At 44.1% G+C, this 13,208-nt stretch overlaps 1 protein-coding gene across 2 annotated transcripts in view; it reads right to left on the minus strand.

Annotated features, from left to right (window-relative positions):
• The window catches only part of LOC126081159 (HLA class II histocompatibility antigen, DRB1 beta chain-like), a 288,700-nt gene extending 275,698 nt beyond the window's left edge, over positions 1-13,002 (minus strand). Inside the window, exons 1-4 of one of the 2 annotated variants that reach the window (XR_007518295.1) lie at positions 12,830-13,001; positions 3,330-3,599; positions 920-1,201; positions 109-219 (exon numbers count right to left, since the gene is read on the minus strand). Coding sequence is in view for 1 of the 2 variants with exons in the window: in XM_049892825.1 (XP_049748782.1) it covers positions 109-219; positions 920-1,201; positions 3,330-3,599; positions 12,830-12,929 (763 nt within the window). In the remaining variant the exon portion in view is untranslated. Of the gene's footprint in view, positions 1-108; positions 220-919; positions 1,202-3,329; positions 3,600-12,829 lie in introns of both variants that reach the window. The other variant, XM_049892825.1, reaches the window with a different exon arrangement.
• Between the last annotated feature and the right edge of the window lie 206 nt (positions 13,003-13,208).

The raw sequence follows: 13,208 nt of genomic DNA on the forward strand, positions 1-13,208 counted from the left end.
AAAAGCATTATACAAGATCATTGCCTTATAGAAAAATAAGTTGACCAAAGCCCTATTTCCTCCTCAGCGGAGTCCATGGGGAACCCCAGCTCCCACCAGCTTCCTTACCCTTCTGGTTCCTGAAGTGGATGAACAGCCCCGCGCCAAGGAACAGCAGACCCAGAACCAAGCCCCCGATTCCACTCAGCATCTTACTCTGTGCAGATCCCGATTGTGCCCCTAAGAGAAGAAGCCAGCTTTAGTGATTTTTACCCCAAATCCAACTTCTCTAATTGAGACTCTGAGATTCAGAGCTTTGAAAATGGGGGGAAGAAGTCTGCTCTGTAAAATAGAATAACTGGTGCCTGAGGACGACAAAGTTTTAACAATCTCACTGAGGAGGTACAAGGTTGAGGTACTGAACTCATTAATATCACACCCTGACATGAAGTTTGACCACACAGCTGATGTGAGAGGAGCCTGGGACTCAGTGAGGCTCAGTAGCTTGTCTAGAGTGACAGAGCTAATAAAGGGCAGAGCTGAGATTGCATTCCCCTCAGGTCAGGAAGGGCCCTGCATTGTAGAGGACGCTTCTCTCCTCAGATCACAATGACCATCTGTACAACTCAGAGCAACAGCACAGGAAGCAGAAGCCCAGCCCAGGAAGCAGGGTCCTGGTACCCAGGGCCAAGAGGGTGACTGTGTCCTGTGATATCATGAGAACATTCAAACAGGCACTATTTCATTACTGCCTGCTAGGCATAATTACCTCCCCAGGGGGTATAGGTATTTGTGGGAAGGATCACAGAGCTGCTACCCTCAGTGACCTGTGCTGAAGGAGAGGAGAACATGGAAAAAATGAAAACATGGTGTGGGAAGAGAATAAGCAAAGCTCCCTTCTTGGTGAGTAAGGAACTAATGAGGTCAGAGAGCTTCTCACTCCATTCCACTGTGAGAGGGCTCATCAGGCTTGGGTGCTCCACTTGGCAGGTGTAAACCTCTCCACTCTGAGGAACGGTTTCAAGCATCACCAGGATCTGGAAGGTCCAGTCTCCATTCTGGATCAGGCCTGTGGAGACAACCCCAGCCTCCTCTTCCTGGCCGTTCCGGAACCATCTGACTTCAATGCGGCCTGGATAGAAACCATTCACAGAGCAGACCAGGAGGTTGTGGTGCTGCAGGGGCTGAGTCTTTGCCAGATACACAGTCACCACAGGCTCAACTAGGAGAGATAAGGCAGAGAGAGTAAGTGAGGAAGTCATAGTAAGTCTTCTTGGCTGTCTTTGTGTCTCTCTTCAAGCCTAGTCCGACATATTTTTTTTTTTTTTAATTGCTGTCTAGTGGATTTTGATTCATAGCAACCCTACAGGGTTTCCCAGGAGAGGCTGGTAGATTCGAACTGTCAATCTTTTGGTTAGCAGCTGAGCTCTTAACCACTACGCCACCAAGGCTCGGCCAGGCCTCCCTCAAGCTGGCCTTCTGGCCAGATCAGTCAGTATTTCATGGGTCTTGAATTTAATCTGTTAAATTTGAGAGACATTGGCGACATTGTAGGTTTTTAGATAATTGAAAAAGTTATTCACTGTTACAATCTTCGTAAAGCATGTAGTGTTTAATGAAAAGCGTGGCTTTAAGTGCCAAGGTGGCTGGGTTCAAATCGAGGCTCTGCCTCTTACTGGATGTTCCTGGGAGGGTTTTTTAATTCCTTGGTGCTTCAACTTTCTCACCTGTAGTGAGGAATAATAATATTAACTTATGTCTTAATGTTATGTGAGAATTGATGCAATTAAAATACATAAAACAGTGACTGGACTTAGTATTCTATATATGTTTGTTACTTATTATCCTTGCTTACTCTGAGAGAAAAGGTGATTCAAAGCAGTGTGGAGAGATTGGGGAACAGCAGTGGGACAGGTGGGGAGATAAGAGCATGAAGTCCTAGAATGCTGTCTGGATGCGCTCACACCTTTAGAGCCATAGAAAAGGTTCTGCCACTAGGAGGCAGGAATAGACAGAGGTGATTCTCTATCTCTGTGAGTTGAGTCCCAAGGAAAGCAGGCGGGTCTGGTGGGATAAAATCATAAGGGAAGTCATTCATTCAAAAAAGTTCTAATATGTACTGTCCTCTGTTCAATGTCTCTCCTTTTTCAAAACAAACATATTTAGTATTGGAATTGTTTCCCTTTTACAACTGTCTCTCTTTCCAAACTGACATTTGAGGTCAGGGCAGTGTCTGGGGCTCATTAATATATGTGCTTAAGGTTTTGGACAATCTTGGAGACTAGCAGATCCTCAGTAAATACAACTATTTTTTCAAAAGAAGGAGAAACTTGGGAGACAACTTTTTCATGATACCACAAAGTAGTAGATTTAAGATTGATAGTAAATCATTACCAACAATTTTGCAAAGCATTTCATTCAATCAAAATGTTTAAATTCTTAACGTTGAAAACAACAGTCAAAGTATAAACAAGCAAGTGAAGAAAATGCGGAATCAAATAGCAGCAATAGGTTAGTAATCTTACTTCCTAGAGAACCCATTTCTCTGAAAAAAAGCTAGAACCCTAGAGATAATAGTCAATAAATAAGTCTTAGAGTAGTAATTAAAATTGGCCAATAAATATATGAAAAAACATTTAAGAGCCTGAGAAATAAAGAAATAGAAATTAAAAATAAAAAAGAAAATTTCAACTGAATATTCAGCAATATTAAAAAAAAAAAAAAGACCTAAGAAAGGAGACTACTACAAAACAATAATATGAAGCTAGTTGAATGATAGTATTATAAAAATTGGAACATCAGTATGCTAGTAAAAAATTATACTTCAAAAAAGCTAGTTTTGGAATTATTTCAACCATGTTAAAATATATACATTAAAAAAACGGCAAAAATAGCAAGAAATTTAGGCCTAAAAGAAGCCTCAGAAAGGTCAGAGGTGCTTCAGAATGTCCTTCTCCTCCACTCCACAAAAGATAAATAAATAAACTACTCTGGTACTTTCTCCTCAGTGAAATACTTACGGAAAGGAACAAACAGCGCACACTTTTTATTTCAGGGATTCATGGCTGAGAAGGTCCTGTGCTAAGGACCCCTGGGAGGAGCCTCACTTTATCCCAGATGTTGACTCTCCCATCTCCCCTCCCCCTCAGCTCTCCCCACAGTGGCCCCAGGACAACCTGAGGGACCCCCTCCTGCACCCGCACCCCACACACCACACTCTGCCTCCCTCTGCCCCTCACACCACACTCTGCCTCCCTCTGCCCCTCACACCCCAGCCTACACCACAGACACACACACCCACACCCACACACACACACACAGTCCCCCCCCCCCCCCCCCCCAGCGCTCACCTCTCCGCTGCACCGTGAAGCTCTCAACAACCCTGTAGTTGTGTCTGCAGTAAGTGTCCACCGCGGCCCGCCTCTTATCCAGGATCTCCTTCTGGCGGTTCCAGGCCTCGGCTTCCGGCCGCCCCAGCTCCGTCACCGCCACGAACTCCCCCAAGTCGCTGTCGAAGCGCAGGACCTCCTCCCGGTTATGGACTCTTCTGTCCACAAACCGCACCCGCTCCGTCCCGTTGGTGAAGTGACACTCAGCCTTATACTGCCGCAGGAAACGTGCTGTGGGGACAGGAAACATCCGGTCACCGGCGGCCTCTCGGGAAGAAACTGACGGGGAAGCCACCAGTCAGGGGCCCCTGGCCCGAGGTGGCGGCACTAAAGACCCCTGAGGGGCTCCACCCGCAACACCAAGCCACCGGCCTGTGCGGCTTCTTCTTTCACCCGCCTGATCCTGACGGAGGCCTCGCAGGGCGGAGGGCGCCCGCCTGGTCCCAGGTTCTGTGATCCTCTCCTGCTTAGACACTGGGCTGGAGACCTCCAGGTCGGGGCCAGATGAGGATTTGCCCCCATCCCTGCCGTCTACGGAAAACCTGGTGGCTAGTGGTTAACAGCTAGGCTACTAACCAGAAGGTCGGCAGTTCAAATCCACCAGGTGCTCCTTGGAAACCCTACCGGGCAGTGCTACTCTGTCTTATAGGGTCGCTATGCGTCGTGATCCACTGGACCGCAACGGGTTTGATTTTTGGTTTCGGGTCTACACCACCCATTCCTGAAGCCTCCCGTCCTCTCACCTCCCACAGTTCTTCACATGTTTCCCTGAACACTTCCCACTTCCTCCATTCTGTAGACACTTCTTTAGTCCTGACCTGTGCCCCCTGTGCTGCCCCTGGGAATCCAAAGGAGGGAAAATCAGAATTTCTGTCCTCCACTCAGGGAGCTGAAATTGTAGTGAAAGTGCCACATAAAAACCAAACACACAAGACATTACACAGGAGTGAGAACTGTCAAAAAAGGAGAAGTGTGGCCTTCTATACAGAGGATAATCGTGTGATCTAGATTACCTTAGGGTGCCAGGGAAGGAAGGACGCTCTGAAAAGTGACATTTAAGATGATTTTAGGGATTCAATTGTGTCCCCCAAAACATGTGTTGTAAACCCTAATGAGTTTTCTTTGTTATGTTAATGGCTCAGTATGACTGTAGGGTGTGTCTTAAGTCAATCCCTTTTGAGATATAAAAAGAGCAGATTGAACAACAAGCAGACATGGGGGAAGACAAATGCCAAGCCACATTTAGATCTCCCAGGAAGAGAAATTCAAAGAGAAAAGAACTTCTCTCCAGAGCCAACAGAGAGAGAAACCCTTCCCCAGGAGTCAGCACCCAGATTTCAGATGGCTTTTTTTTAGTCCCCTAAATGGAAACCCTAGTGGCACAGTGGTCAAGAGCTATGGCTGCCAACCAAAAGGTTGGTAGCTCGAATCCACCAGGTGCTCCTTGGAAACCCTATGGGGCAGTTCTACTCTGTCCTACAGGGTCACTATGTCAGAATCGACTGGATAGCAACAGGTTTGGTTTCTTGGTAGTCTCCTAAACTGTGAGAAAATAGATTTTTGTTTGTTAAAGCCACCCACTTGTGGTATGTCTGTTATAGCAGCACTAGATAACTAAGGCAGATGCCATGAAATACTAAGCTGATGTGAGCTAGGGGAAGAGTGGAGCATGTGTGGAGTTTGAGCTAAAAGGGAGGCACATTGCTGGTAAAGGTAATAAAAAAAATACCATGTCAAAACCTCGAAAGATCCAATGAACTTCTTCAAGAAACCAGAAGAAAAGACCTCACTGAAGCACAGAGAGTGAAGGGAAAGGGACAGAAAAGATCCGGTTGGAGAAATCACATGGAGCCAGGTACTTAAAGCCTTGTAGGTGATGTTAGGATTTGGGATTTATATCGAATGCAATAGGAACTGAGAAACTATCATTTTGAGCAGATTAATACCATGATCTAATACAGGTAAGCTATCCCTTATCTACATTTCAAAATCCAAAAATTTCTGAAAATGAAAAGCAAAAAACATTTTTTAGCTTTGGTGCCAAAACTCATTTGGCAAATCTGACCTGATGAGATAAGGCGTGAGATGTGTGTCAGAGCTCTGATGTACCATACATGCTTCTGTACATTCTTCTGGGGTTTGTTTCTAAGTTTAATTGACTATGAACTGGTAAACGTCAAAAAAAAAAAAAATTAAAGAATAACCTCATAGTTTAAAATGATAAAAATAAAAGGACACGTCAGATGTTAAAGTATGGAATATAGAATCACTGCAGGCCTTTGAGGCATTAGAGTTAAAAATACTCGTGCCAGTCACCCCCATGGATGACTTAACAGCATAAAGGCAAGTTGTTGAAAGTTAGCAGAGATGCTGATGACCAAGAACTCAGGAAATATTGAAAAGCATTGCATAAGGCAGAAAAAAGCTAAAATCTTGAACTTGCATTGATTGAATAAATGCAACTACAAAGTGGTAAATTTTCTAATGTTTTTGCAGGGAAACAAGCTAAAATAAACCATGAAAAAGTGAGTTAGGAGGTGTGTGTATGTCTAACCTATGAGCCTAGAACTTTCAGAAGCAGCACAGTGTGAGCCAGTGTTTACAACCTATTGACATTTTGGACTGAATAATTCCTCGTTGTGGAGGGCTCTCCTACGCATTGTGGATGTTCAGCAGCATCCCTGGTCTCACCCACTGGATACCAATAGCATCTTCAGTTGTGACAAAAAAAAAAATCCTCCAGACATTGCCAAGTGCCTCCTGAGGGACAAATTGTCCCTGGGTGAGAATCACTGGTGAAAACCATCTGAAGTCTGTGGTGAAGAAGTCCATGTTCATTATGAAGTAGATGAAAATTACATGGAAAGTTGTGCCAAATTACATCTGATGAAAACCTTAGCGGAGAACAAATTCATTTCGCTGGAAAAAGAATTTATTTTACTGGGACTGGATTCTTAAAGAAACAGAAAATTCATGATGTCTAAGGAGAGTAGAAAAAGCTCCGATGGATTCTCACAGCAGGTGTGCTAACGCTCACGCTCTCCCCAAACACAGTGAGCAGAGCTCAGTGTCACTGAATTGTACACGCAGAGACTGTGACATGGGTGCCTGTTTTGTGGTGCATATTTTCATCACAGTGAAAACAAAGGGGGCAATCAATGGAAAAGCCAAAATCCGGGATGTCTGAAAGGACTAAGTATTATACTTGTGCTTTAATTTTCAAAAAGAAAAACACGGAGAAACAGAGACCTGATTTCTGTCTGGTTTATTAATCACTTTCTAGCAGTGGCTTAAGTTCAGTAAACCAAAAACACCAAACCCACTGCCATCGAGTTGATTGAAATGGGAGAAAAGTATAAAATTGTATTGTCTGTGTACAACTGCTCCACACACACTCCTTCCTGAACTTTGTGTGAAAAGTAAAGTTTATGGCTTTTAATTTCTCCCAGTGACACATCTGTATTGAAGCCTGTGTCCGAGGACTCTTTTGTCCCATGAAGAAACCTCTTGCCGTCGAGTCAATTACAACTTACAGCGACACTATAGGACAGTGTGGAACTGCCCCATGGGGTTTCCAAGGCTGGAATCTTGGAGCCCGTGTTGCACAATGGTGAGGAAATAAGCTTCTAATCAAAAGGCTGGCAGTTCAAACCATCCAGCCGCTGCATGCGAGAAAATACCTGGGGATCTTCTCCTGCAAAGATTTCAGCCTAGGAAACCCTTTGGGGCAGTTCTACTGTGTCATTTAGGGTCGCTATGAATCTGAATTGACTCAGCGGCACACAACAACAACAATTATGGAAGTAGATTGTCACATCTATCTCCTGCAGGGCAGTTAGTGGGTTTGAACCACCGACCTTTAGGCTAGCAGCCCAGAGCTATAAACAGTTTTTAAACTCTATATTGCCGGAGTTTGCAGATGCCGAAGAATCCAAAACTTTCTGGAGAAAGTCAATTGCTAACATGCTAAGATTAATCAATTAACCTTTACAAATATTTGGCACAGACTTTGAGCTGTCCTGACTTTGCAAATGACCTAGCAGATGACGGTTTGAAAAACTGTCACGTCACTAAGGAGAAGAAACTGATATCAAACTTCAATATATGATGGCAGTTTTTCAGGGAAAAGTTTCAATAAGTCAGAGGAAGCTGCCATCAAAATTACTGAGCACTGACAATGAGGCCCCTGCTGGGCTTTCCTGGGGTGACAGGAGCATGGCAGTGGTGACATGGAGAGCTCAGGTGGAAAGGTCCCCAAAGGTGATATGGTGAGAACAGGGGATCAGTTAATTAACAGCCTTGAACAGGGGCATTCACTACAGAGCCTGAGTGTCGCAGCTTCCTCAGTGAGGGAGACACTGCTGACACAGAGCTGCGATGGTGCTGCAAGGAGCTTTAAAATGACAGTCTAGGGAGTGCTGCTTCATCCTTTGTGAATTTCATTCCTGGAAAAAATGAATTGTCCAACCCAACTTGATGATGAAGAGAATAATGACCCTGATTTACCTACTACTCCGAGATCCTCAAGCAATAGGATGTAATAAGCATGGATACGTATTAGCTTAATATTTAGCTTAATGCGAGTCATAGGTAAGTTGGAAGTGTTACTGAATATTTTCTCTAAGAAAAACGTATTGGAATATTTATTCTGTATTTACCTCACTGTTTCATTTGCTATTTCTTATTATGAAAATCATCTCCAATACCACATATTGTTATTCTTCCATAAGTGTGAGTACTCAGAGGTTTGGGTGTAGAAATATTGTTGTGTTTGGTTATAGGTTATTTCTCTTTTATTGCACTGCAGGTGTTTGTAATTTGTTGGGAAAATTAATTTTTAAAATCCAGACTTCTAACTTCTAAAGGTCATCTGGCTCTAAGAATTTCAGAAATAGAATTCTAGATCTGTACATGTTTTCAGACATCACTGACAACAGAGTAAACAGTGAAGTGGACATGGAAAAAGGCAAGAATGGAAGAAAAGAGACGAGTTTGGGGGCTACTAGAATAATCCAGGCACAGGATGACAGCGGCCTGAACAATGGTGGTAGACTGGTACCTAGAAGGTGGTGGGCAGACTTGAGGGCTATTTTGTGCATAGCATCCATGGATATGTGGATGGAGAGAAAAATCATAGCTTGCATTGATGTAAGACTAGAGTGTAAAAAAAAGGTGTAGCAGGAACTATTTCTAATGCTTTACATAGGTCATATCTTTTAATCCTCAGAACAATTCCATGAAGGAGATACAATTCTCCTCATTTTACAATTGAAGCAACGAAAGCCCAGAGGGGCTAAATGACTTGATCGTAGTCAAATATTTCATGGCAGGTGAAGCAAGGATTAGAACTCAGGGAATCTGGCTCCAGCATCCTAGCACTTCACCAGGACACTATTCTAACTTCCTGCAAGTGATTAATTACATGTTCTGTGCCTTGTACCACAGCTGCTGTGCCAGCGTCCTCCTTAGTGAAGACTGACAGTGACCTCACAGTTCCTAAATTCAATAGATGGTTCTCAATCAATTTATCAACAGCTTTCAACAGTACTGACCACCACATCTTCTAAACTTGGCAAACTTTTCAAATACTGAGACTTTTTCACTCCCTGTTTTTCATCCCACGTTCTCCCAAACCATAATGTAGTCAGGACACAAGTGTCACACAGGAACTCTGCTAATTTCACTCTACACACCTATATCTGAATTTTCAACCCTTCCATTTATAGGCCTTGTTATAGGCCTTGTACCTAGTAAGTGTCATATATTACTATGCTTTGTGCTAACAGAGACCAGATTTGCTTTGCTCATCACCCTGTCCTTTTCACCTAGGGCAGCGATTGGTGCATTTTAGGTCACTAATAATAAATGCTTGTTGTGCGAGTTACTGATTTTGTGCCTAACCAGTCAACATCACATACAAAGACACTTTAGCGCTTCCTTGCTATTCTCTAAACATTTCTGGTTCTCAGTTCCTCCCAGCTTCTCTTCAGGCCCTTTTATATTTTAAGTGCTGTTGATTTTCTGATTCCAGAGCACAGTCCTTCCCTGAGACCACATACTCAAAAGAGTCATCTATAATCCTGGGTTCACTTCTTAACCCCCCACTCTCTCTTCGAACAGTTCAGTCCCCAGCCTGGATGTACCACTGAGTCTGCCAATGTCAAGTCCACCAAACCCAGTGCTCACTTCTCTGTCATGTTCTCACCTCAGCCACTTCTTAGTGGTATCCACCAGAGCTGACCACTCCCCCCTTCTTGTCACCAATTTTCTTTCCTTGGCTTCTGTGCATCATCACATTCTCTTAGCTTTCCTCCAACAAACACCACTGTTCTCCTTCTCAGTGTCCCTGGCTGACTCATTCTTCTTAGGTCAACTTTTAACGTGAAGATGCCTCTGTGTTTGGCCCTTGACCCTCTTCTTGTTTTCTATCCATATTGTCTCTCCATATGTGACCTCCTCTACTTTCTTGCACTTAATACAATCCATGTATTGATGACACTGTCACTGATTGAATTATGTCCCCCCAAAAATGTGTGTGTCAATTTGGCTGGGCCGTGATTTCCAGCATTGCGTGGCTGTCCTCCGTCTTGTGATCATAATTTTATATTAAAATATTAGGGTGGAATTGTAGCACTACCCTTACCCAGGCCACATCCCTGATTCATTGTGAAGGGAGTTTCCCTGGGGTGTGGCCTGCACCACCTTTTATCTCTCAAGAGATAAAAGGAAAGGGAAGCAAGCAGAGAGCTGGGGACCTCATGCCACCAAGAAAGAAGCACCAGGAGCAGAGCGCATCTTTTAGACCAGGGGTTCCTGCGCAGAGAAGCTCCTAGTCCAGGGGAAGATTTAAGAGAAAGACCTTCCTCCAGAGCCGACAGAGAGAGGAAGTCTTCCCCTGGAGCTGACACCCTGAATTTAGACTTTCAGCCTACATTACTGCGCAAAAATAAGCTTCTCTTTGTTAAAACCATCCACATGTGGTATTTCTGTTATAGCAGCACTAGTTGACTAAGGCAGAATTTGGTACTGCGAGAGTGGGGTACTGCTCTAACAGATACCTAAAATGTGAAAGCAGTTTTGAAACTGTGAATGGACAGAGTTGTGATGGACAGAGTTGTGACAGCAGCAGAGGACCAGCGCAACAGAGAACCTGCAGCAGCAAAGAAGCGGCAACAGCAGAGAACCAACAGCAGCAGAACCAGGAGACCAGCGCAAGCATCTCACAGAGCGAAAGAGCTGAGTGCCTGTGAGCAGGATGCTTCCTGGCGGAGTGGGGTGCCTCCGGGCACTTATCAGTGGAGCTACAGAGCTTTGGAACACTTGCCCCAGCAGGGCAGATGCGGGTGTGAGGCCCGAGAAGCAGAAAGGTCAAGAACACAAGAAGCAGAAGCTGGAGAGACAATACAAGAAGCCAAGCTGCCTCAGTCTCAAAAGGTATGGCCATGACCTCAGGGGTTACAAAGGTTGGAGCCACGGCCTCTGGTGTTTCTAAGGGTGGAGTTGCCACTCAGATGGACTAGGAGAATGGTGACCCTAAAGCTGAGGGAGCAGAGTTGCTGTCCCAGTGGGCCTGGAAGGCAGAACTGAAGCCCAGGGCCCAGGGGCCTCCACTCAGAATCTGGAGAGTGTGGCCAATACGTAGAGGCTGGAGGGCAGGTCCATTGTATAAATCATCTCAGAGAACAGAGGATTATTTTCAAAGCCTTGAGGGCTAATGTAATGTGTTCTGCTGACTTGCTTGGTGTCTGTTGTCCCTTCTTTTCCTCCAGTTTCTCCCACTGGTAATGGAAATGTCTAGCTTGTGCCTGTTCTGCCATTGTACCATTGGAAGCAGGTAACTTATATTCTTTAGATTTCACAAATGAAGAGGAATTTTTTTTATTTTGGACTTGGAGTTAAGACTTTCACTATGATATGACAAGGTATGTTTTGCATGGTGCAAGGATGTGATTTTTTGGGGGCCAAAGGGTAGAATGTCACGGATTGAATTATGTTCCCCAAGAAATGCGTGTATCAATTTGGTTGGGCCGTGATTTCCAGCATTGTGTGGTTGTCCTCCATTTTGTGATCGTAATTTTGTTAATTACATTAAAAGGATTAGGGTGGGATTGTGACACCACCCTTACCCAGGTCACATCCTTGATCCAATGTGAAGGGAATTTCCTTGGGGTGTGGCCTGCACCACGTTTTATCTCTCAAGAGTTAAAAAGGAAAGGAAAGCAAGCAGAGAGTTAGGGACTTTGTACCACCAAGAAAACAGCACCAGGAACAGAGAGCGCCCTTTGGACCCAGGGTTCCTGTACCTGAGAAAGCTACTCAACTGGGGGAAGACTGAGGACAAGGACCTTCCTCCAGAGCCGACAGAGAGAGGAAGCCTCACCCTGGAGCCGATGCCCTGAATTTGGACTCGTAACCTACTAGACTGTGAGAAAATAAATTTCTCTTTGTTAAAGCCATCCACTTGTGGTATTTCTGTTATGGCAGGGCTAGATAACTAAGACAGACACCAACTTGTATATCTCCAGTCCTGCACTCTCCCTAAGTTCAAGTCTCATATATTTAATTGACCTCTTGATAACTTCTCATGAATGTCACAATGACATATCAAACCTCGCTTAAACAAAACATTTATTTATAGCCTCCCACTTCAAATAATTTCCTCCCTTGATGTGCCCTGGCTCAATAAAGAGCATGGACATCTACCTAGTTATTCAAGACAAAATCCTTAGAGATAAGTTTGATTTTCTGCTTTCCCTCCCCACTCACATTTTATCCATCCATAAGTCATCCCAAATATATCTTAAAATTGTCCACTTGTCTGTCTTTATCACTAGAGCAGTAAATGAAGCCACAAGCATGACTTCCCTGTAGAATTCTACAATGTTCCTTAACTGTTTACTTGCCTCCATTTGTGAACCCTACAATCTATTTTCAACATAGTAGCTAAAATTATTTTTAAAAATAAATATAAATTACCTCTCCATATACCCCTCCAGTGGCTTCACATATCTCTTTAAGCAAAATTCAGATTTCTTACCATGGCTGTCAGGGCTTTAATGATTTGGCTTCTGACTCCCTCTGCAACCTCATCTTATGCTACTCTCCCCCTTGCTCGCTATGCTCAGTCACTCTAGCCTTCTTCCTCTCCCTTAAACGTAGCAAACATCCTACCACATTTAGACCTTTTTCCTGTAGTTTCCTCTCCCTTGAGCACTTGTCCCTTAGATCTTCACATGGCTGGCTTCTTCTCATCATTCATGCCTCAGCAAAACGTGATTTTCTCAGGGACCGTTCCCCAGTCACTTGTCGAAAGAATTTTGGATTCATACGATAGATAATCATTGAAGAAAATCCCACAATTTTTTTTTTAAAGAACTTGACTTCACATAGCCTGGACAAAAGTTAACTCTTTTCCTACTCATCCCACCCCATAATAGCTACCACCCAAAGTGTGCACTTACATCGGGTGTCCCTGGACAAAGCCAGAGGAGGGCTCAGCACCATCAGTATCAGAGTCAGAGCTGCCATCCTGGTGCCCCTGGGGAACCATAAGCACACCATGCTGGAGAACAGGAGAGCACAGGGTAAGAGAGGAGCAGGCAAGTCTCCCTCAATGAGGCCTATGACCCTCCACCCACATTCCAAATAACAGGAGCCAAGGAACTCATTGCATTGCCTCTGGATTGGGTAACCTCGGTATTGAGAACCAATCAGCATTTGACAGGAATAGCATCATCAGTTGCTGGTCAGCTACTTAGTATGAAGGTCCTCTTCTGAAACTTAGATTTACTTCATTAAAAGGATTATTTCAATTTTGCACTTTAAAGATTTGATCCAACT

The sequence above is a fragment of the Elephas maximus genome, chromosome 1, assembly GCF_024166365.1.
Source record: "Elephas maximus indicus isolate mEleMax1 chromosome 1, mEleMax1 primary haplotype, whole genome shotgun sequence".
Classification (NCBI taxonomy): domain Eukaryota; kingdom Metazoa; phylum Chordata; class Mammalia; order Proboscidea; family Elephantidae; genus Elephas; species Elephas maximus.